This window comes from Geotrypetes seraphini, chromosome 2 (assembly GCF_902459505.1).
Source record: "Geotrypetes seraphini chromosome 2, aGeoSer1.1, whole genome shotgun sequence".
Taxonomy (NCBI): Eukaryota; Metazoa; Chordata; class Amphibia; order Gymnophiona; family Dermophiidae; genus Geotrypetes; species Geotrypetes seraphini.
The window spans coordinates 70232468-70257371 of record NC_047085.1 but is presented as its reverse complement, the minus strand read 5'-3'; the positions used below and the strand labels follow the sequence as shown (position 1 = coordinate 70257371).

Genomic DNA, 24904 nt, shown 5'->3' with positions numbered 1-24904 from the left:
AGTGCATGTCATATAGAAGGGTACCGCAAGCTTGCTTTCATTCCAGAATAATAAAAATAAAAAAGGTATGGAGTGTCAGCCCATCCTTAACTTGCTAGCCTTACCAATGTCAGTAAAGGCCTATGGGCGATCATATCATTCATATCTGACCTTAGGATATGTCAGTTCAAACAGCCTCAGATTACCCCAGACAGTCTAAATTACATCAGTGCTTAAAGGTAACAAAAGACCTTGGTACAGCTAAGATGTGCTAAGATGTGTTAATGTCTGTTCTCAAGATATACAGTAAGCCCAGGTGCATGGTCTAACACAGATAGTTAGGTTAATCAGAAACCATTGTGATACTGGAAATTCTCCTTCTTTTCTTCTAGAGTCTCTCACACCCCACTCACCATTGTTTCAAACAGTTTACAAATTATAAACAGAAAGATACTGGGACATACAATAGTTTAAAACTCCAACCTATAAAAGCCCCCTCTCTGCAACACCCCCTCCCTTCTTTCTCTTTCTCTGGATTCTGTAAGGCAGGTAAACTGTCTTTTCTCTCTCATTAATTATAATGCTTGATGTATCTTTTATAAATCTTGCTTTTCTGTAATATTAAGCTAATTTCTGCACAATATATATATTCTTTATGCAAGCACTCTTAGCTGTCTTTGTCAGTAATTTTACTGCCTACTGAATCTTCGAGGGTATTGAACACAGGACCTGGCGGATTGTAAGGCCGCTTCAACATTACCCCTCCAAAACCTTACATTGGGGGGGGGGGTTAACCTTACAGACTTCTCTTTCTATATAACCCCCCTCTCCCTTAGTCTTTTCAACAGCAGAACTGACCAATCCCTAGAATACGTGCTCTGCAGCATCCCAAACCACAAGAGTGGAAAAGACTTAGGATTAACATAGTAACATATACATAGTAACATATGTATATGTTACTATGTTAATCCTAAGTCTTTTCCACTCTTGTGGTTTACTATGGATTACTTTTGATCTGCAGACCACCAGGTAACTGGTCCTCAGCAGAAGAAAACTTGTACAATCTAATCTCCCACACCTCAACCTCATTCCCAAACATGGTGCTACTTGGAGTCATAAACCTCCACTTGGAAGATCTTGCAGACCCCCAGAGCCCGCTCCTTCCTTGACATGCTACTCCAGCTGAACCTATCAACCTTCCCTCATGATAAGACCCACACAGGCGGGCACTGCCTCAACTTCATAGCATTCAGCTCGGATGACCCAGCTCACCCCCTGATTAATCTAGCTAAATGAGAGCCAACAAACTGGTCCAACCACTACTTGCTCTCCTTTTAACTAAACCTTCCTGCAGCCTTCAAAACCAAACCAAGCATCAAATCACTGCAAGTACGGTGCGGTAAAATACCACCTGAGACATTCTGGGAACAGACTTCAGCCCACCTAGCTACCATTGACACAGATATAGACAGATATAGTGGCATAGCAGGGTCTAGTCTCATCTGTCCTTGACGACCTCACACCGGAAAGACCTATCAAACAAACAAACAAAAAGAAACCAACCCATGGATCTCGACATCACTGCTAACACTAAGAACTGAGGTGAGAAAGCTAGGACACACTTGAAGAAAGTCCCAGACTCAGGAAAACCACACCCTCTGGTGGAGGAAAGTAAATCAATACAAAACAGAGATAAGGGAAGCCAAAAAACTTCCCTATGAAAAACTAATTAACCAGTCAGAGAACTCCTCCAAGATCTTTACCTCTCATCTCTACCAAGGAGTTGACAACCTCATTGTATTGAGTCCTAGCACAAAACAACCGGATGCCAAATGCTTTGCTACTTATTTACAAGACAAAATTAAAATTGTCCAGAGACTCCTTTAACCACACTTTGGAACATTGCATTGAACTAGACCATGCCATGGCAGATGATGTAACTGGCATTCCAGCCGACACAGGCTGGGATAAATTCAGCCCTATCAACACAAGCACCATCTCAGACCTACTGAACAGGCTATCAAAGAAACTATGCTGCCTAGGCATCTGCCCATCCCATCTGCTAGCATATGCACCCGATGCCTTCAAGCAATGGCTAACCAATCTCATCAACCTAAGCCTAGAGCAAGGTCAATATCCAAAATCCCTATCCTCTATTGCCCTATCCCTAAAACAGCAGGAAAAGATACACCCGAACCTGAACACTTTAGACCAGTGGTGGGAATCCCATGGCTGTCAAAATTAATCGAATTCTGTGTCAACTCCCAACTGACAGATCATCTATACAATGTTGAAGTGCTACATAATACACAACATGGATTTAGACCCATGCATAGCACTGAGTCCCTGCTACTGGAACTAATGTCAAAGGCCAATTCATACCTCAGCAAGAGTACACAAACAGTCCTCCTACAATTCAACATCTCTACAGCATTCGATGCAGTAGTAGACTATTCACTCTTAATGTTCAGACTCGACGAGCTAGGCATACAAGGTGCTGTTATGAAGTGGTTTACAGGCTTCCTCTCTACCAGAACCTATGAAGTGAGAAAAGATGATGACATATCTCCGACATGGAAGGCCACTTGCAGAGTTCCTCAAAGCACTCCCCTGTCACCTGCTCTGTTCAACATATACCTCAGCACCCTAGACAAGAAACTCAAACCCTTATGTCCATTTGTGCTCATATACAGATGACATCTTCCTACTGTGCCCAGCTAAAGACACCTTCACTGGCACCACAACACACATAGAGAAACTAAACAATCTCAGTACATGGACCATGTTGAACTTTCTCAGACTCAACAAATTGAAAACCAAAATTTTATTGTTTGGAAACTTCAACATATTACCTCACATTGACCTGGTACTGCCAATTGGAAAAGCTCAAAATAGAGAGATGTTCAAAAGTACTAGGGGTGTTCCTAAACTCATATCTTACCTACATCAAATCAATGCTCTAGCCAAAAAAATTCTTCTTACGCCTCTGACAACTAAGAGCAATCAGATTATCTCTAAGCCAACCAAACTTCAGAACAATTACACAAACAGTTGTCCTCCCCTATCTGGACTACTGCAACTCCTTATACAGTGGTATTGTAGAAAAAGACTACAAAAAACTGCAACTCCTCCAAAACACAGCAGCCAGACTAATTTTCTGACAAAGCAAATTCGACAGCATCTCCCCTCTCTTGAAAAATCTACACTGACTCCCAATACGAAAGAGGATACAGTACAAGATAGCTTGCATAGTCTATAAGGCCATTTATGGCAACAACTCCACACTCTTTTCTCACTGCCAGACTACAATAACATTTCAAACTAATGCCATCCTGCACAGGTCATCCGTAAGAAACTACATTAATCCACATTCAAGTACCAAGGACCCAAGACTTGGAACAACCTCCCGCTTCATCTACAACAAATACAATCATAACTATATCTTCAGGAAGACACTAAAGACTCACCTTTCAAACACATAACTACAGTTCTAACCTGCCTATATTACCTTAACTGGTGTTCATTCCCTCATTAAGACTCTTGTCAGGAATCCACTACATCCTATTGTAAATCTCACCAATCTTATTGTAAACCGCACTGAATCCCAGTTGGAATTTGTTGTGTAAAAGAAACTATGGTATGATATTTAGAAGGAAAACCAAAGGAAACATGAGATCTATTAGCATACAATGAAAGCAATGCATGCAAATAGATATCATGCATATTCATTGAGTAAATCCTGAAAACCCGACTGATTGCGGCCCTCGAGGAGGGACTTTGACACCCCTGCTTTACTGCATGGCTCAGGCTCAAATCCATGTGAAACCAGAAAAGTGGCTTTGATTGGACAGTCAGACAACAGCTGAAGGCAAGGTTCTATTACAGGGGTGGGCAGCTCCAGTCCTCGAGGGCCGTGTTTTCAGGATTTCCCCAATGAATATGCATTGAAAGCAGTGAATGCAAATAGATCTTTTGCATATTCATAGGAGAAATCCTGAAAACCCGACTGGATTCCGGCTCTCGAGGACTGGAGTTGCCCACCCCTGTTCTAGTGGCAGGTAGAATTGTGCAGGGAGCCAACAGGTACTCTTCATGGCTGCAGTAAAAGCCTTTGGAATGGAGGCGTGCAATGACCTGAAAATCTGAGGAAATGATCATTCCTTGTGACTCTGGGCAAGTTTCTTAACCCTCCATTGCTCTGGGTACAAAATAAGTACCTGTCTATACACAGAAAGGCAGTACAGGCAGTCCCTGAGTTAGACTTAAGTATGATTCGTACTTAAGAATGTGGTCGCGGCTTCATTTGATTTCACCAAGCAGTATTTCCAGTGGCATAGACGCCTACACTTCTCCTGCAGCATATTCAGGAATGGTGCATGGCCACATTAAGAGCGGTGTGTGCTTGTGCATGCTGTACCCTAGAGGGAACTGGTGGGGACAGTTGTCCCTTTTATCAGCTGTGATCAGAGGTAAGCAGCAAGAATCTTAAAATCTACAAGTTCTAAGTTGTATACAAATCCGACTTAAGAACAGCTTTAAAAACATAACTCGTTCTTAACCCGGGGACTGCCTGTGTTTAAAATTCCACCCCCTTTCCCTTCCCATTGTTGCTGCATCTAAGAAAATGTGCAATGACTGCATCAAGTCTCATTCTAGGAAAAGACCTCTGTTGTATGGCTTTAATATTGTACTGAGAAGAAACCTCCAGCAATATATAGTGAATGATTAATTTAGTGTATCTTGTCACTTCCACCAGGAAATAAATCGTATGAGAAGTGAGCTTTTGGTGCCTGGTTCACGGCTGGATCTTGGAACACATGAATCAAAAATTCCTGTGCTTTTAATTCAGCAGCCAGGGAAAGTAACCGGAGAAGAACGCCCAGGATGGGGAAGCGGCTGGGATATCTGTTTCCCAAAGGGTTGGGGTATGGCTTTCTGGATTCCTTTTGTAAGTGATGCTTTTGTTTTGTCACATAAGTGAAGTCTATATTTCATCATATTAGTGTTAAGTAAGATCTCTGTGCTAAAATTTCAAGTTGATTACTATCTTTGTGTCTTTTGTGCCTGCTACAGAACAGTGATGTCAGATTTATTTATTTTTTTTCAGTGAATGCACACTTAAGCTGTGACTTTTGTTGCCAGAGATCTGGCCAAAGCTAGTAGTATAGTTAGATTTTTAAAAGGTTTGGATACTTTTCTGAAGGTGAGTTCTATTAATAACATTACCTCATTAGACTTGAGAATTAATACCTCAACAGCCAGAACTGAACAAGAAATAGACTATTGTTCTGACCTTGATTGTTATTCTTATGTTGCTAAATCTAGAACCAAACAAAACGTGAGCTGTCAGACCAGACCAGACCATCTAGCCTAGTCTCCAGGGGATGGGCATACTTCCCTAGCTGAAAAATATTTCACCTTGAATTTTGAACATGGAGTTATTCTTTAATGTTACCTCTCCTTGAGCATTTTTAATATTTTCATATCTTTTCCTAAATGTTCCATTAAAGTCCTTATGCTTAACTTTTTCTGCTGCTTTGCCAACATCACTATAGTTCAGCAACATAGCTAAACATTTAAGAACTGTTGTAATAGTGTACAGATGAAATAATAAAAACAGAGGTAGAACATAGAAACATAGAAGATGACGGCAGAAAAGGGCTACAGCCCATCAAGTCTGCCCACTCTGCTTACCCACCCCCTGTCTATGCCCTAATGACCCAATTTCCTTATCTTGACCCTCGTAGGGATCCCACATGGGTATCCCATTTATTCTTAAAGTCTGGCACGCTGTCTGCCTCGATCACCTGCACTGGAAGCTTGTTCCAATGATCAACCACTCTCTCTGTGAAGAAATACTTTCTGGTGTCGCCATGAAATTTTCCGCCCCTGAGTTTGAGCAGGTGCCCTCTTGTGGCCGAGGGTCCCTTGAGAAAGAAAATATCATCTTCCACTTCGACACGTCCCGTGAGGTACTTAAATGTTTCGATCATGTCTCCCCTCTTCCTACGTTCCTCAAGAGTGTAGAGCTGCAATTTGTTCAGTCTCTCTTCGTACGAGAGACCCTTGAGCCCCGAGATCATCCTGGTGGCCGTCCGTTGAACCGATTCAATTCTGCGCACATCTTTACTGTAATGTGGCCTCCAGAATTGCACACAGTACTCCAGATGAGGTCTCACCATGGCCCTGTACAACGGCATTATGACTTCAGGCTTTCGGCTGACGAAACTTCTATTGATACAACCCAATATCTGCCTTACCTTAGATGAAGCCTTCTCCACTTGATTGGCAGTTTTCATGTCTGCACTGATGATTACTCCTAAATCTCGTTCTGCTGAAGTCCTAGTTAAAGTTTCTCCGTTCAAGAAGTACGTCCTGCATGGATTTCCGCTTCCGAGGTGCATGACCTTACATTTCTTACCATTGAAGCCTAGCTGCCAGGTTGAGGACCAACTTTCCAATGTAAGCAGGTCCTGCGCCATATAATTCTGTAAACTGCATTCACTTACTATATTACATAGTTTGGCGTCATCGGCGAATAGTGTTATTTTACCTTGAAGCCCTTGAGTCAGATCCCCTATGAATATGTTGAAAAGGAGTGGACCCAGGACCGAGCCCTGCGGCACTCCACTGGTCACCTCCGATGTTTTAGAGAGGGTACCATTAACCACCACCCTCTGAAGTCTGCCACTCAGCCAATCATTGACCCATGCAGTTAGTGTCTCTCCTAACCCCATCGATTCCATCTTGCTTAGCAGCCTGCGGTGTGGGACACTGTCAAAAGCTACTGTGGGTGATGAGGATTTTGGGCACTTCGGGAAAAGCAAACCATGCTAAAGCTGCTGATCACTTTTTTTGATAGCTTCCATGTTTTTCTCAATGCGTTTAATTATTGTAAATATAAATATATGTAGTACTCGGAGAAGAGTGCAGTAACAAGCAGTTGTTCCTTTCTAGCTTTCTACAAGATTGACTCTGGTAAATTGCAGGAGTTGAGCAGCAAAAATAGCATGGAGGCTGGTGGCATCCTATGGATTTTAAGAGCCTGTTTACTAAAGGGTGTGCAGTGCTTTTTAAGTTTATTCCCTTGTACTTCTAGAGGAATAAAGTTATTGGGGAAAAAAGAGGATCACACCGGTCCAAATAGGCAGCAGGGAAGTTCAGGTTTAGTTGTCCAACTAGGTCCCCATGCACTGGTAAGCTGCGGTAGGCTGTTGGGGGGGGAAGGTTACACAGACACCAGACATGTGATGTCCCTGACATCATAGGTAGGCAGTGGTCATAATAACGTGACTTGTCTATGTGCATATGAGCACTAAAATTACTGTTTTGGACTCTGCAAGCCCGCTGTTGTGTGACCTTCAGGAGCTGGCAGCAGAGCAGTGCTGCCAGCTCCTTTTGTTCTGCTTGAGTCAGGACCGCACCAGACCTAGAGCTGCTGAGCAAAATGAGGCATTCTTGTAGGGCCCGTGATTGATGTGTCGTCATTTTGCAGTGTGAGTGGCTCTGGACATTTCTGCAGCAATTTCATGGTTGACTCTGCAGTGTGGGAGTTTTACTATTTCGAATACAAGCTCCACACAATCTGATATAAGATAAGTGCAAATGGACAATTATTGAGAGAGGAAATGAAATGCTTTTTGAAAATTGTGCTGCTATCTTGTTAAATAATGAGTAAGAAATACATGGTTTAGTCACATTATTATGACCACCTGCTAATATCCAGAATAACTGCCTCTGTCAGCTCAGATGGCAGCGACTTAATAAGATGCTGGATGGTTGCTAGAGGTATCTGGAGCCATACAGACTGCAGTGCATCTGACAGCTGCATGGTCCCAAATGTGCTCGATTGGGATAAGGTCTTGGAAAGTCAGAGGCCAGAGAAGTAGCTGAAAGTCTTGCTCATGCTCTGTGAACCACTTTGAAACAATTCTGGTGATATGATGTCGCATTGTCCCATTGAAAGATCTCAATGTCTATGGGGAAGGCCTTCAACATATTCAGGTGTACTCGAATGGCAAGGATGGAGAGACACCCATATCAGCTGAAAGTGCCTTCCAGAGGTATTAAGGCCCAAACCATACCAAGAAAACATTCTTCAGACCATAACGCTGCCAACAATGGTTGTGGGGTGTTATCAGCAGTTTCACGCCTGACACACCAATGATCCGTATCCCTATTTGCAACAGGGTTCACTGCACAATCATTTTGGACACACATCTGGAAGTCCCCTGGTTGTTTGGACGGTAAAGGTGGTCCACGGTAGCATGCTGATAAGCCTGCACCAACCTGCCCATCCAACGTTCACCTCTCGCATTAATGGTGCTGCCCTAAAGTTACCACATTGGGTCATCAAAAATGTTTCATTTGTCCACTCATGGTGCACTTTAACCACAGCAGCCCATGAACAGTTGACAAACTCCACCGTTTCTGAAGTGCTGTTGCCCTTGGCTGGGTAGCCGATGATCATGCCTTTTTCAACGTCTGATATATCGTGCTTTTTTCCCTATGACGGCCATAGTTGCTATATTGGCAATTTGCTGACATCCCACCTTATATACCCATGAAGTCTGCATGCAACATGTGCATTCGTCCAATGGCTGTGCATCCCTGACATCAGAGGTAGGCAGTGGTCATAATAATGTGACTTGTCTATGTGCATATGAGCACTAAAATTACTGTTTTGGACTCTGAATTATTGCACCATTTTACTGCTTGTTAGTGGAGTTTTTAGGACCTATGATGATAAGCTCAAGAGAGATTTTGAGCTTTTAAACTCTCACTAGATTTGAGACCGAGTTCCCTTTTCTCCATTTTTAGGCAAGTTTATCATTGGGGCAGAGTAGTTCCAGTATTATATAGAGTATGCTCTAGTTTTTGTTCTCTACTCTATAGTTTTGAGGTAATTGAAAATACCCTGCAATTTCAGAAGGTTTCTAATTGCTCTTCTAATCAAGTGAAAGTATAATAGAAGCCTTTCAAAATTGAGTGTTTTTATGTATGTGGCTAGAGGCCTATTAAATTTTGGGTTTGGCTTCAGTGCCAAAACTTACCCAGAATTTATGTTCAGCCTTGTTTGGTTTCAGCTAAAAATTCCAGTGCAGAAAGATCTCCGCTCCTGGGTCCACCATATCATTGTTGACTAGTGAGGGCAGGAGCTATTCCCTCTCCTGTGTTTTGTCATATCTATTTACAATTTATTCCGCAGTTGGCATAGATAATTTGCAATCTTTACAATCAGACTGCTCTGAATTTAAGGAAACCTGGTCTACTGTGGCCTGTATTGCAATCTCACTATCATGGATGCTCTGTCGTCCCTTTTATGATGATATCTTATAAAGATACTTTGTCCTAAACCATGCTTTTTTGAGCAACTGTCGGCCTTCCCGTATCTGTATCCCACACATGATGTGATGGTTTGAATAGGCTAGAGTGAGCTTCGACTGCAACTCCAGTAGTTGGAAACCAAAGTTTTAAGCTTCAACAATAACTTCAGTGGTTCCAGGTGGATTTCTTTGGTCTAGCACCCATTAATATCAAAGAAATAAGATGATTAAATTTAAGCATGAATTTATAATGAGTGTATAGACCATTATCTTCTGTAATTTACTGTTACTTAACCACTTAGTGGCACTGAAAATGTCCAGTTAATGGCTATTTTGAGGGCAATCTGGGGATAGAGTTGGAATTTGGCCAATTAAGTGCCAATATTCAGCACTTAACTGTTCAAGGTAACAGCATATGTTAGTCCTGTGTGATTCGCCGTAGCCAGTTAAGTGCTGAATATAACACTTAACCAGCTATGGTTTAACCAGCTCCATAAACCCAGAAATTCAATGCCAGAGCCCAGGCATGACCCAGCATTGAATTTCCAGGAAAAACCTTGTGACAGCAAAATGCCGAGCGTGGCCAGTTGAAAGTCAACCCTTAACACTTATTGGTTGGGCAGATTTTAGAACTGTGGAATTCAACCTCCCAACTATGCTTTAACCTGAGGAAAATCATTGTGTTTATTCTTAATTTTATTGCTATGGTGTTATGGTTCTCCAACAGATATACAGAGGTGCAAGGGTAGGAGGCTTACAGCAAGGTTTGCAGCACTCACAGTACATGGGAGTACCTCATATTACCAGTGATTTTCCAGATTGCCCTGCTGGAGTCCAGATGGCCAAGGATTTAGAGAAAGATCTTCTTAAAATATATAAAAGGTAAAGAAAAAAATTCTGTTTTGGGACTTTTTTGTGTGTGTCTGTTTCATTTGTGTAGTTTTTACACACTGACTACAAATAAAAAACCAAAATCTCTCAAGGAGGAATAGACTTAGTAGATAAAGACAGATTGTTCACCCTCTCCAAGGTAGAGAGAACGAGAGGGCGCTCTCTAAAGTTGAAAGGGGATAGATTCCGTACAAACCTAAGGAAGTTCTTCTTCACCCAGAGAGTGGTGGAAAACTGGAATGCTCTTCCGGAGGCTGTTATAGGGGAAAACACCCTCCAGGAATTCAAGATAAGATTAGACAAGTTCTGCGGAACCGGAACGCCCACAGGTAAGGCTAGACTCAATTAGGGCACTGGCCTTTGACCTAAGGGCTGCCGCGTGAGCGGACTGCTGGGCATGATGGACCGCTGGTCTGACCCAGCAGCGGCAAGTCTTATGTTCTTAGACGTAAGTGAGCTTAAACCACAGATCTGCCCGCCTTGCTACAAGCTGAATAAAACCCAAACTTATAAATTCCTAACAAATATCTAGAGCCTGAATTTACGGAGTTCAATATTTTTAGTGAACAAAGCAAATAGGTCATTGATTTTCAGAAGAAAAGCTCTTTTCAGAGACATAAGAATTGCACTCTCAGCTGTGAACAACCCTGCTTTTATTTATATGAAATAATACATTGTGGATAACCCACCCCCCTATGTCTTTAAAATCGAGAATAATTTTGTAGTTTTGTGTAAGGCCAAGGGCTCCATTTACAAAGGTGCGCTAGGGCCTTAACGCGCGCAATAACGAGTGTTAAATTCCCGAGTGTGCTAGCCACTTCCGCCTCCCCAGATCTATGCATCCCCTACGTAAATCTGGTGTCTTCAGCTCCATCTTGAAAGCTCTTTGGCTGTAATCTGTACTTTGTATAAACTACACTATACCCCCCCCCCCTGTTTTCTTGCATAGAAAGATAACCTTGGATGTGTCCTTTCAGCCTAAATCTTTTGTCAAAATAAGACCTCCTAAGTTCTTCAGACCAGAAATTACTTAGAACCTTATATCTAGCAGTATTGTTTTACTGAAAGAGGTTGTAAGTGTCCATGATGTTGGGATAGATTTCTCATTCTAGGCAATGATATGATAATCTAAGGTGGCTGTTTAAAATTTTGTCCCACTCTATCTGATATCCTGAATAACATGCAAAATAACAAAAATACAAAAATAACATACAAAATAATAAAAAATATATATGAAACATAATAAAGATAGAAATACTGTAAATACAATGACATGCAATAAAACATAAATAAGATTCTGAATTAATACTCAGATACACAATATACATTGGTTTGCCCCAATGTAAAGTGAAACCTGACCATATGCCAGTCGGGGCAGTGCTAGACTACCAAAGCATTGAATTAAGTCCTCAAACAAAAAATCATTGCAAAATTATCTTATTAGGACCTTGATACTTAGCATTTTTTATGTTCAAATGATTTTTATTGTTCCAATAGAAAACAAACAGTACAATCGGTAACTTATTACACTAAAGAACAATGCAACCATCCCCCCCCCACACCCAACCCTCCCCACCCCCGGAGTCCAGTGCCATAACGAAAACTGAGAGTCCGAGATCTTCCTAAATATTCAAGAGTCTGCTACGTGCATGTGGAGTGAGATCCTGCCAGAAACATTCCCAGGTCTGGCGAGATCTACGACCCGGTCCACGATCCAGATCTCCCACCAATCTCCGCTCTAGCGTTGCGTGAATTATCATCAGGGATCTCCATTGAGCATAAGTCGGGGGAGTAGTAGACAGCCAGTTGGTGAGAATGGCTTTCTTCCCTAGCAAGAGTACTCTGGTTATAAATCTTAGCATTTTTTAAACATAATTTAAAAACCAAATGGTTATATTTTATTAACAAATTCATATTCATTTTTTATTGAAAGTTAAATGGCATAATAATTTAAAAAAAAAAAATAAAATTTAAGAAATCTCTTCCTAGTACTTCATCTATAGCTACTTCTCAGGGGAAAATGTTTTCCTTTAGGATTTAGTAGTTCAAGGGAAAACTAGTTGCTTGCATGCCTAGTTTGCCTAAAGAGGAATTCAGTTTGTCTACAAAAAAAGAAGTTGAAGTTAAGATTTGGCTTTGCTTTTATGCTTAAGAAAACAATAAAGTATGTTTGTTCTGTCTGTGTAATTGCTTATAATGTCATCACTACTATTCATCTCATTGGACCAACAGATGGAGACCAAGAACTAGATTGTTGATGTCACCCTCTATAACAGGCTTGTCCAAGTTGACTTTTCAAGGACTGCAAGCAGAGCAGGTTTTCAGGATATCCCTCATGAATATGCATGAGAGAGGTCTGCATACAATGGATATAGTAGGAATGTAAAGTTTTCTTATGCATATTCATGAGAGCTATCCTGAAAATTGGCCTGTTTACAACTCTCAAGGACAACGTGGACAAGTCTGTTCTCAATTGAGAAAGGTAAATAGTGAGGTTCCCCAGGGGTCTGTGTTACGGCTGCTGCATTTTTAAATATTTATCAATGATCTAGAGATAGGAATAACTAGTGAGATAATTAAATTTTCTGATGACACAAAGTTGTTAAATCTCAAGAAGATTGTAAAAATTGCAAGAGAACCTTGGGAGACTGGGCATCAAAATGGCAGATGACGTTTAATGTGAACAAGTGCAAAGTGATGCATGTGGTAAAGAGGATCCCAAACTATAGCTACATGATGCAAGGTTTCACATTAGGAGTCACTGCCTAGGAAGAAGATCTAGGTTTCATCGTTGAGGATACATAAGAACATAAGAATTGCCACTGCTGGGTCAGACCAGGGGGGTCTATCGTGCCCAGCAGTCCGCTCACGCGGCAGCCCCCAAGTCAAAGACCAGTACCCTAACTGAGACTAGCCCTACCAGCGCACTCCTTGTTCAGCAGGAACATAACCAACCCTGTCTTGAATCCCTGGATGGTGCTCTCCCCTACGACAGACTCTGGAAGAGCGTTCCAGTTTTCCACCACTCTCTGGGTGAAGAAGAACTTCCTTATGTTCGTCATTGAAGCCCTCAGCTCAGTGTGCGGTGGTGGCTAAGGAAGCAAATAAAATGTTAGGAATTAATCAGGAAAGGAATGGAAAACAAAGTTGAAAATGTTATCATGCCTTTGTATCGCTCTGTGATGCAGCTGCACCTCAAATACTGTGTGCAGGTCTGGTTGCCATATCTCAAAAAAGATATAATGGAATTAGAAAAAGTACAGAGAAGGGTGATGAAAATGATAAAACGAGTAGGACATCTTCCCTATTAGGAAAGGCTAAAGTGGCTAGGGCTTTGTAGTGTGGAGAAAAGACGGCTTGGGGCCGATATGATAAGAGGTTTATAAAATATTGAGTGGAGTGGAAAGGGTAGATGTAAATCGCTTGTTTACTCTTTCCAAAATTACTAGGACTAGGGGGCATGGGATGAAACTACTAAATATTAGATTTTTTTAAAAACGGAGAAAATATTTCTCCACTCAACAGGTAATTAAACCCTGGAATTTGTTGCAAGAGAATGTAGTGGCAGCGGTTAGCTTAGCAAGGTTTAACAAAGATTTAGATAATGTCTTAAAACAGAAGTCCAAAAGCCATTATTAAGATAGTTTGGGAAAATCCACTGCTTATTCCTAGTATAAGCAGCATAAAAATCTCTTTTTTTCTTCTTGGGATCTTGCCAGGTACTTGTGACCTGGGTTGTCCATTGTTGGAAACAGGATACGGGCTTGATGGACCTTCAGTCTGTCCCTGTATGGCAGCTCTTATATCTCACACGTGCTGAGAACTGGAGCACATCCATTACATTACATTACATTACATTACATTAGAGATTTCTATTCCGCCATTACCTTGCGGTTCAAGGCGGATTACAAAAGATATAAAAAAATGGGAGTTACAAAAGATATAAAAAAGGGGGTTACAAAAGATATAAAAATGGGGATTACAATGGAAGAATCTCTCTTGAGATTGATGATTCTAATCTAGGACTTAAACTTAATGCTCAGGACTCTGGTGCCTCCATTTGAATTCATTAGAAAATATTTTAGACAACAGCCCTCAAGGATATTACCCTTAAGATAGTGATTTTGGTGGCAATGTTAATCTCTGACTGCCATGTCTATTTTCAGATAGAAAGAAAAATAACTGTGTTTTGTTCCTTTTAGACGGCCACCTGCAAAGAGGGCAAACTATGTCAAGCATGGCACGCTGGCCCCTTTTCTCTGTCCTTGGGAGCAGCTCACACAAGACTGGGAAGAAAGGTTCAAAGCCCTAGGTATCTCTCCTGCAACTGCTCCTAGTGGCACCTATGAAGATCAAGTCCAGCTCTCCAGCAGTTCGAACTTCGCAGGTGCAACGGCTGTTTCAACTGAGGTTGGAAGCCCTGGAAAATCAATGGTGGAGGTGAAAAAGGGAGTGATAGGAAATGTGGAAAAACACCAGGATGTACACAGAGAAGAAGAAATTAAAAGTAATGACTTTTGCGTAATCAGGTACGTAGATGCAAATGATTTTGGTATGTTAACATGGAAACCATCCCTATAATTCATTTTTAATTAGAAATATGACGGCAGATAAAGGCACTGAAGAAAAAAGCCCAAGGTGGCCTCACCAACGAGAAGAGCACAGCACAACAGAGGAGTCGTGAGGATAAGATATCAATAATTCAGCTATGGGTGTAAAATTCAAGATACACTTTGATTGTAGCACTGCGAAGACTTGAAGACTTGATACTGATAGTGTTTCGGCATCTTATTCATGACCTTCAGCTTTGCTTTGGACACCAGTTACTGCTCTGTTCAGTCCTTAAATTGACCTGTGTTGAATGCTCTATTCATGTGATAGAGTAATAAGCCTTTGAGACTCTTGACAAAGGCATAGACGCTGAAACACTGTCAGTGTTGAGTCTTCGCAGTGCTACAATCAATAAGGTGTATCTTGAATTTTGCACCTGTAGCTCAATTATTGACATTTATCCTCATGGCAGATAGAGGCTAAATGGTCCAGCCAGTCTGCCCATCCTCAGCATCCACGATCTCCTCCTCTCCCTAAGAGATCCTACATGCCTGTTCCTTGAACTGTGTTACCGACAGGTCTGCCAGGGTTTTTTTATTTTTCATTTTTTTTAATGGCACAGATATTTTGCATATATTACATACGCAAAATATCTGTCCTTCCCCCCCCCCCCCCAAAAAAAAAAAAATATATATAAGAATTCCCTACTGCTGCCAACGGTTCCCCCCCTCAGACAATCGTGGTGACCCACCCAAACCCCAAAAAGATGGCAGCAGGGATTCCCACTCCCTCCTGCCATGAAGACCCTCCTTCTCCACCCCAAAGAAAAAGGCAGGATGGATGCCCACTCCCTCCTGCCCCCGAAGGCGCCCGCCCGTACCTGAAGAAAAAAAAAAATGGCAAATGGGATGCCCACTCCCTCCTGCCTGCAAATATCTCCTCCCTCACCCCCCCCCCCCCGAAAAACCTGGCCGGAGGGATGTCCACTCCTGCCATCACCCCCCGTTGTCGGCCCCCTCCCCCTCCTGTATCTTTACATTGGGAGCAAGAGGGGTGCCCAATCAGACCCTCCTGCTCCTCCGGCCTCCTCCTGCACAGGGAGGGGCTTAAAGCCCTGATTGGCTCAGGAACCTCGGGCTCCTCGCTTGGGAGGATCCTGAGGTGCCTGAGCCAATCAGGGACTTCCTTAGGGAGGAGACTAAGGAGTCTCTGGCCAAAACAATGCCATTTTTTTGGGTTCGGGGAGGGAGGGACGCTTTGTCAGGGAAGAGCGGGTTTTTTTTTAAATTGGGCAGATATTTTGCAATACACGCAAAATATCTGTGCTATTTAAAAAAATAAAAATGAAACCCAGCAGAAGCCCTGACAGCAGTGACGGGAGGCTGCTTCTCCTGTCACTACTGTCCGACTCAATCGCTCACTGAGTGATTGAGTTGGTGAATTTGCATGCAAATTTAATAGTGAATCAATCACTGTTTTAAAATCGACCAGAGAATCGGCCAACAGCCATTGAGTTGCTATCTTTCGGAATCTGGGCCTTAGCATGCTAACTGCTAAGTTAACAGCTAACACAGTTTACTTAAATAATCTCTTCCTCCCCAAAACACCAACCAAGTATTCAGATCCCTGAAATGTAACGGAATCTTATTTGTACTCTAACTGTAATCTATTTGTTATATCACACAGTAACGTACAGTCAATTTTTTTTTCAAAATTTTTATTCATTTTCAAAATTACATAAAGTGTAAGTACATATTCAATCAGATAATCAATGCAAATTTCACTTACATTCTATCTTTGGTTAATTACAGTCAATTTAATATCAAATTTGCAAGTTCTTCCGGAATTAATCCAGCTACCTCTCCTCCCTTGTAACCAAAAAAAAAACCCCAACCAATACTGTTGTAACTTCACTGGAAATGTCCAGTTAGCTCTTTTGTAATCCGCCTTGAACTGCAAGGTATAGGCGGAATAGAAGTCCCTAATGTAATGTAATGTAAATAGGTCCCACAAAGTATGTTAAAAAAAAAAAGATGAACCAGTTGCTCACAGTGCTTTTCAACACAGTCCTTGGGGCACACCCAGCCAGTCAGATTTTCAGAATATCCACAATCTATGCTCTGCCACCTTGGTATGCAAATCTCTCTCATGCATATTTATTGTGGATATCCTGAAAACCTGATTGGCTGGGTGTGCTCTAAGGATTGTGTTGAGAAGCAGTGCCCTAGCGCAGGGGTAGGCAATTCCAGTCCTCGAGAGCCGAAACCAGGTTAGGTTTTCAGGATATCCACAATGAATATATGTGAGATGGATTTGCATGCACTGCCTTCTTGAGATGCAAATCCATTTCATGCATATTTATTGTGGATATCCTGAAAACCTAACCTGGTCCTCTCGAGGACCGGAATTGCCTACCCCTGCCCTAGAAGATAGAGATTTTTTTCTGAAATATAGCAAAGCAGTGTTTCTCAAGTCAGTCCTGGAGTACCCCCTTGCCAGTCAGGTTTTCAAGATATCCACAATGAATATGCATGAAAGATTGCAGACAATGGAAGCAGTGTATGCAAATGAATCTCTGACTCGCAAGGGGGTACTCCAGTACTGACTTGGGAAACACTGCTTTGCTATATTTCAAAAAAAAAAAAAAAATCCCTATCTGCTAGGGCAGGGGTAGGCAATTCCGGTCCTCGAGAGCTGGAGCCAGGTCAGGTTTTCAGGATATCCATAAGGAGACGAGTGAAATTATCAGCAAGAGGTGTCATGAGGAATACCTGATGATTGAATTATGTTTTCTGTTTTTTTTTCTGATTCCAGCTGTGGTATATTCTGATCATTTTCATGTTTGTTTCATTTTATTTTTTACCTATGTTATGCATTTAATTGTTTTATGTAATTTATCCTTTGTTTTACTTGTATACTGCTTCGGGCAGTGTTTTGAGTTAAGAATACAAATAAAGTAAAACAGAATTTTAGATGCTATCTTGTATATGCAACATAAGGAACTTTTTCTATGTATGTCCTCAGGTTCAAACTGCTCTCATTGAGAGAATTTGCTGCCAGGAACTGCTGCCTCCTGCTGATCACCATTCTCTGCCAGAAAGTAGCTACAGTACTCCCCCGATATTCGCAGGGGTTCCGTTCCAGGAGCCCCCGCGAATGTTGAAAAACCGCAAATACGGTTTTTAGCAGGAGAGGGCAGCCTGAGAGGCAGGAGAGGGCAGCCGGAGCACCGGCGAGTGAAGGAAATCACTTGTGGTATGCTCCAACCGCCTCTTCCTGTACTAAAGCCGGGCCTCACCAATCAGGAGCAGCTTTGACACGCAGCTCCTGATTGGTGAGGCCTGACTTTAGTACAGGAAGAGGCAGTAGAAGCATACCACGAGTGATTTCCTTCACAAGCCGGCGCTCCGGCTGCCCTCTCCTGCCTGGTTATTCGTGGTCAGAAAATGCCGCGAATGACCGGGACCGTGAATCGTGGACCGTGAATGACCGGGGGAATACTGTATTACTGTTAAAAGATAATTAGGGTTTCTCTAAGATTTTTTCATGGGTTATTTTAAATATGTAAATGAGATAGAGTATAGAAACTTTGAAGCGGGACTAGTACACAGTTCTAGATGACCCCAAAAAACTTAGAAAATAGCACCAAACCAGTTAACTTCAGCACTGCCTTCCCGAAAATAGCTAGACGTCCAAATATCGAATGGAAAAAAAAACCTCACAATTCACAAAATACTGCTTCAGAAGTACCATAACTGGGTTATATTTCTTCAGTGGCAGCCTGTACGCTACAAAATCATTAAAGTGATATACTGTCATGGCTGCATCCCAGAACTTAAGCCCACTAATTTAATAAGGCTGTTACAGTGTTTGTGGTCTGTGAGTTCTTGTGTGTAGGCCATGACAAAATGTCTTCTAATGATTTTGTACTTTGAAAATACTTTTATGGTAGCTGCATTCCCATTCCAGTATTTTTGTGGTTTTCAACTGTCCCCAGTTTCTTTGATTTTTGCATTCTAAATAACCAATTTGCTTATAAGGAAGCTGGGCATTTCATTTCCACACAGCATTATGTAAATAAGTGAATGCTTTCCCAGAGATCTTTTTATTCAGAACGAGCAATAAACATATGCAACTTGTGTGTTAGTAAAATGATTATTATTAGATGTTCTGTACATTTTCAATTTAGGAGCAGAAAATTCCTAAAGCGGCTGTCAGCCTGGTGTAGTCCTTCTGCTAGGAGAGGTCAGAGAGCGTGCCATTCTTCCCAAACGCTGGAACCAGAAATGAGCACTGGAGCCTCATCTCCTCTTGTGAGCCACCTCCCACAAGCACTGGTCTGGATCAGACTCGCTCTGCTGAGAAAGGGTAATCCAGAGTTGCATGCAATGATCTGTATTCCAACAGAAGAGGATTTGCTCAGACTGAAGAAAGACCAGTTATACTGTGGCCCTCAGGAACCCAAGCACAGAGATATATTCAAATGCAAGCTGGTGAAACTCAAGAAAAACAAGAAGACAAAAAATAAGACAAAGGATGAGGAAGCTGGTGTGCCTGGTGCTTTGCAAGCCCCTGCAGTAGGAACAGATCACGAAGATCTGATTCTTGGTTTATGGTCAGCACCTCTTCCCAATGTGAGTTTACATTGCTCTAGGGTCCTTCTAGGGTTTGCCACCCATGGTGACTTCTCCTTGGCTACAGGCGGTGGCGAAGCTTTGGGTTTTGTTAGTTTGACTGGACTACTGTACATGTTAGCCAGCCAGCCTGCTGACAAGAAGGGGCTTGTTTTAGTCCGGAACCCAGCATCATTACAGTACAGGTTTGGGAGACTTACTGTTGATGTATGAAAATTTGTTACAAATAAAAAATTATTGGGATGAACAATTTGTTGTTGTTGGAAAGGCCAAAGATTTATGGGCCAAATTTCAATTTTAAGGGGACAAATTTAAGTTTTAAAATGCAAATAGATTAGATTCAATCCGTGTGGTTCTGAAATAGTGCATTGTTTACCCTTGAATTTAATTTCTTGCACCTTATAGGAATTCCACCTACATTTGTGCAGGAGAAAACTTCTATACAAAACTGTGTATTTTTTTTTTTAATCCTAAAATTTAGTATTTTCAGAGATAGTTGCCACAATAATTTTGTACAATTTTTGTGACCTTTTTTTCTTTCCAGAAACTGCAGAAAATTAAATCCTTTAGTAAGAGATGCAGTTTTAAAAATTGTGCAAAAAATAACTTGCAAGTATTTTCTACCTTTTTTTTTCCCCCTGAAATTTCAGTTTGGCCCTAAAATTTGATTTGGCATTGCTTCACCCCTCCCTCTCTCCCCCCCCCCCCCCCCAGCTGATGTGGGAAGGGAACAGAATTGCATTTATTGAATCTAACATGTTCATTGAACTGTATAATGGTTACATTATTGAAAAAGCATATTCTTAATGAACTATGTAATAGGCTTTAAATCAATTAATTATATACAACAAGCAATAACATATGGAACTTTTAACAGCTGAAACAAGTAAAATAGTCCTTTGTGGCATGAGAACCATCTGGATTTTTAACTGCAATAAATGTATAATGTAAAATTCTCCTTGGAAGGGCTGTTCTATCAGAATGAATTTCTCCTCTAATTCTGTAATTACTATATGACAACAGTCAAAAAGAGCCAAAAGTGGTGTCAAAAGATGACTCCACCTAGAGTAACTTTTTTTTTTATTTTTTTTTAATAAATTTGTGTAGTTTGCATGTTTTCATAAATCCCAATATGGACCTATGTTTTAGCATTGTAATGCCACCTTCAGGGCAAAATACATTGAATACCTCTATAAAATTGTAAAAAGTAGCACACACAGTGGAGATGACCAAAATAAACTAATGGAATGCCAGATAGATAGGATTGATTTAATGAAGAAGTTCAATGAGACTCAGCATAGCTGCGTTTTGGCCACCAGCCCTACATCTGGAGTCTTTCATCAACAAACATGTACACATAAAAACAATCTTCTGAAAAAGGTGCCCTGATAGGAGCCAATATGTAGAAGCAAATCTCACATTGCCATAGGAATTGGATATATAAACCAGAAGGTGACTCTTCAACTGCTTGTGAAAAAAAAAAAATAAAAAGTTATTCTAAAAAATGTTAGTCCAGGTCATCTTTTGACTCTTTTTGACTATGGTTACATGTAGGGTTATTGTTCCTTTCTGGTACTTGTATTACAATATAACTCACACTAACTGGGGTTTTTGCAATTAATGAAAAATGAAGCCAGATACAAATTCTCTTCCAGTTGTGTTTGAGGTCTTCATTTCCCTACAGGCAGGGGTCCTCCATACGAGTCTTGATTTTGATGATCTCCACAATGAATTTTGTATGAGATCTGTTTACATGCACTGCCTTCATTATGTGCAGAAATATTTCATGCATGTTTTTTTGTGGAAATCTTAGAAACTCAGCTGGATTGTGGTCCTTGAGGACTGCCGCTTCAGAGGGCCATAATATGAACTGTTAAAGCTTTCCTATGATGAGCAGAATTTTTTTAAAATATATATTATAGGTGGTAAATGACTATTTAGTCACCATGTTTTATTTTTTCCCCAGTCACAAGGGGCAAATGATCATTGAAATTGATTGTTACAATTGTTAGAGCCCAACAATAAATCCAGCACAGAAGAAATAAGATCAAAATATACAATAATTTCTTTTTTTTTTTTTAAACTTTATTAAGAAAAATAAGAATTGCATGTCGTATATATCCCAGTCAGAGAGTAAAAAAAAAAGTCTTATGCTAGAATACTTCAGAATGTGAGTAAAGGGATTTTATTTTCTTTTGTTTAAAGACGATGCCTCTTCCCTGGTAAAAGTAAAGGCAGAAATGATCACGAAAGAGCAAAGAAAAGGGGACATTATTTACTTCTGAGTACAGAATGACATGGGGACAATTTTCCTGTCTTTTCCTCTCCCTGCCCCATTCCTGCAAGCTCCGTCCTCATCTGCACAAGTCTCAAATACTTTAGAATCATAAGTGTTCAAGGCTTGTGTGGTTAAGGCAAAGCTTGCAGGATTGGGACAGGGACAATGAGAAAACTCGTGGGGATAGGCTGGGGAAATTGAATTCCTGCAGGGATGGGGACAAATTTGCCCCCGTGTCATTCTCTACCTCTGAGCTTCTTATAGTTTTCTAAGTTTGGCAAGCCAAATTGTCAGCATGAACATTTTTTGAGAGAAATTTGCATATAATTGAGTCTCCAGTGCTCGCAAAGTTTCTCTTTTGCCTAGGGCAGGGGTGTCCAATGTCGGTCCTCGAGGGCCGCAATCCAGTCGGGTTTTCAGGATTTCCCCAATGAATATGCATTGAAAGCAGTGCATGCACATAGATCTCATGCATAGTCATTGGGGAAATCCTGAAAACCCGACTGGATTGCGGCCCTCGAGGACCGACATTGGACACCCCTGGCCTAAGGGGTTCCATTGGGATACCCATCCTAAATTTTGCTTTCTGCTTTTGCCCAACCCAAGATAATGGAGTATTAGATAGATGGCAGATATTCTTAGAAGATTGTACTAAGGTCTCAAATGGTACTGGGGTTGACTTATTCTCCTTCCACATGGCATGATCTTACCAAACTGCAATAGGCAGAATTACAAGAAAATGCTAGACATCTAAAAAAAAAAAAAAAATCTCTCTTTATTCTTTTCAGTTTAAAAAGTCTCTTTCCCAGCTCCTTTTTGCCTTCCTTCTAAGGGGAAGGATGACTTTCTTTAGAGCAGGAGTCACTCTTTAAATTATGCATTATTTTTTAAGCTATCTTACTGATTTATGAAACGCTGAAAAATTGAAATAAAATGTATTTAAAGCTACACATGATGTGAATGTTTCGTGCTTGAGACAGTATTGACCTGACATATCTGTATATTAAACTGAAAATTTATAAGCTTGCATCTTTGTTGTGCACATTTCTTTTTTTAACCAAGTTACAGAATAAAAAAAAACCCTGAGTTAGTCGAGCTCTGGGTATTTTAATATGAACTCTCAATTACAGCTTCCCTAACCAAACTGAGGTACCTTGTAGCCACAGCTTTTCAAGACATTCCTAACAAATATACATGAAGGGTCAAATTTTCCAAATAGCGTCCTGAAGTTAGGCGACAGAAGACATCCTACCGCCATCTAACGAACCAATTGAGACGCTTTTTTTTTTTTTTTTTTAATGCAGGCACCGTTCTTAGGCGTCTGTCTCACCCCTCAAGAGGTGCATAGGGACGCCTATGGACACCTAAGGCTGGTGTGGGCGTGGTTCGCACCAGAAGTGGCATTAGGCGTCCCTATGCGCCTCCGTAGGTGTGAGACCGGCACCTTAAATGTAGGCCTTTAAGGTGCCTATGGTAAAAAAAAAGGCGCAATTCTGGATACGGCAACTGCCGGTGATGAACATGCAGTAGGCGCCTGTTTTGCAGACACTTGCTACGACAGGCACTGCTTCCAGAATCAGGTCCGTGAGATACTTGAATGTCTCGATCATGTCACCCCTCTCTCTGTGTTTCTCGAGTGAGTACAGCTGCAACTTATCCAGCCGTTCCTCGTACGGGAGATCCTTGAGTCCTGAGACCATCCGGGTGGCCATTCTCTGGAGTCGGTCCAGAGAATGGCCACCCGGATGGTCTCGGGACTCAAGGATCTCCCGTACGAGAAACGGCTGGATAAGTTGCAGCTGTACTCACTCGAGGAACGCAGAGAGAGGGGTGACATGATCGAGACATTCAAGTATCTCACGGGCCTCATCGAGGTGGAAGAAGATATCTTCTTTTTCAAGGGTCCCGCGGCAACAAGGGGGCATCCGTGGAAAATCAGGGGCGGGAAACTGCACGGGGACACCAGGAAATTCTTTTTCACTGTAAGGGTGGTTGATCGCTGGAATAGTCTTCCACTTCAGGTTATTGAGGCCAGCAGCGTGCCTGATTTTAAGGCCAAATGGGATAGACATGTGGGATCTATTCACAGAGAAAGGTAGGGGAGGGTCATTGGAGTGGGCAGACTAGATGGGCCGTGGCCCTTATCTGCCGTCTATTTCTATGTTTCTATACAATGACACCTGTGTATTATTAGTATGACAGGGTTCTGAGGACCATCAGCACACTTCATCCTGTGTAAACAAGCAGGAGATGCTTTTTGAACACGTAAATCTAATGAGGAATGCAATAAATAGCTAATTGAGAAAGGAGGCATTTCAGGTAGCAATTGAGTTATTTATACAAATTAATTTCATTATATTTTACATTTGGGTTGCTACTGCTGCTTTTATATTTGTTTGGAAATGACATGAACAAGATTATGGTCTGTACAACAACCTTGGGACAATGGATATCATAGAATGAATAGCTTCTGGTCTCTAATTCACTTATCAGCAGGGCCAACTTCATCATTAGGCAAACCATGTGATCACCTAGGCAGGGCCAGTCCAGTAGTGTCTGACACCCTAGGCAAACCTCACTCATGCACCCCTCCCCTCCCAGATGTGGCACAAAGCTTTACACTTCCCTTCCCATCAGTATCTCCTGTTCCCTTCCCTTCACTCTACCAAATTGTTCAGCATTTCCCTTTCTCTTTTCCTGCCCGCCGCCCCCCCCCCCCCCCCCATTCTTCCAAGGTGTTCAGTATCTCCCCTGTCCCTACTGAAGATGTTTATCATCTCCCCTTGTCTAGTCCCCCCAAGTTGTTTAGCATCTCCCTTTTCTCTATTCCCTCCATCTCCCTAAGATATTCAGCATCTGCCCTTGTCCTACCCCCAGTTGAAATGTTTAGTATCTTCCCTTATCCCCCCCAAGTTGTTTGGTGTCCCCCCTTTTCTATTTCCCATCCCACTAAAGTGTTCAGCATTTGCCCTTCCTTTCCCTACACCCCACTGAAGAGTTCAGAATGTTTCGTTCTCTTCCCTAAACCTCCATCTACAGGGGTAGGATGCAGCATGCCTTGAGCATGCATGGATGCTCAAGACCCAGTGTGAGCTGCACTGACTTTTGTTCTTCCCTATGCAAAGACCTAGTATGCCTAATGTCAGGCCAGCCCTCTGCCTAGCAAAACAAACCAAAACCCAGCTGCAACCACAGAACTCGATAGCGAAACTCTCTCAGACTTCTTCCAGTCCAAAATACAAAAC

The 24904-nt window shown here is 41.6% G+C and overlaps 1 protein-coding gene across 2 annotated transcripts in view; it reads left to right on the top strand.

Moving 5' to 3' along the window:
- The window catches only part of POP1 (POP1 homolog, ribonuclease P/MRP subunit), a 126735-nt gene extending 104669 nt beyond the window's left edge, over positions 1–22066 (top strand). For both annotated transcript variants that reach the window (XM_033934545.1, XM_033934546.1), the window contains 4 exons: positions 4736–4927; positions 10033–10187; positions 14399–14725; positions 18937–22066. In XM_033934545.1, the coding sequence (XP_033790436.1) occupies positions 4736–4927; positions 10033–10187; positions 14399–14725; positions 18937–19594 (1332 nt within the window). In that variant the 3' untranslated portion in view covers positions 19595–22066. The remainder of the gene's footprint in view (positions 1–4735; positions 4928–10032; positions 10188–14398; positions 14726–18936) is intronic.
- The last annotated feature ends 2838 nt before the right edge of the window (positions 22067–24904 follow it).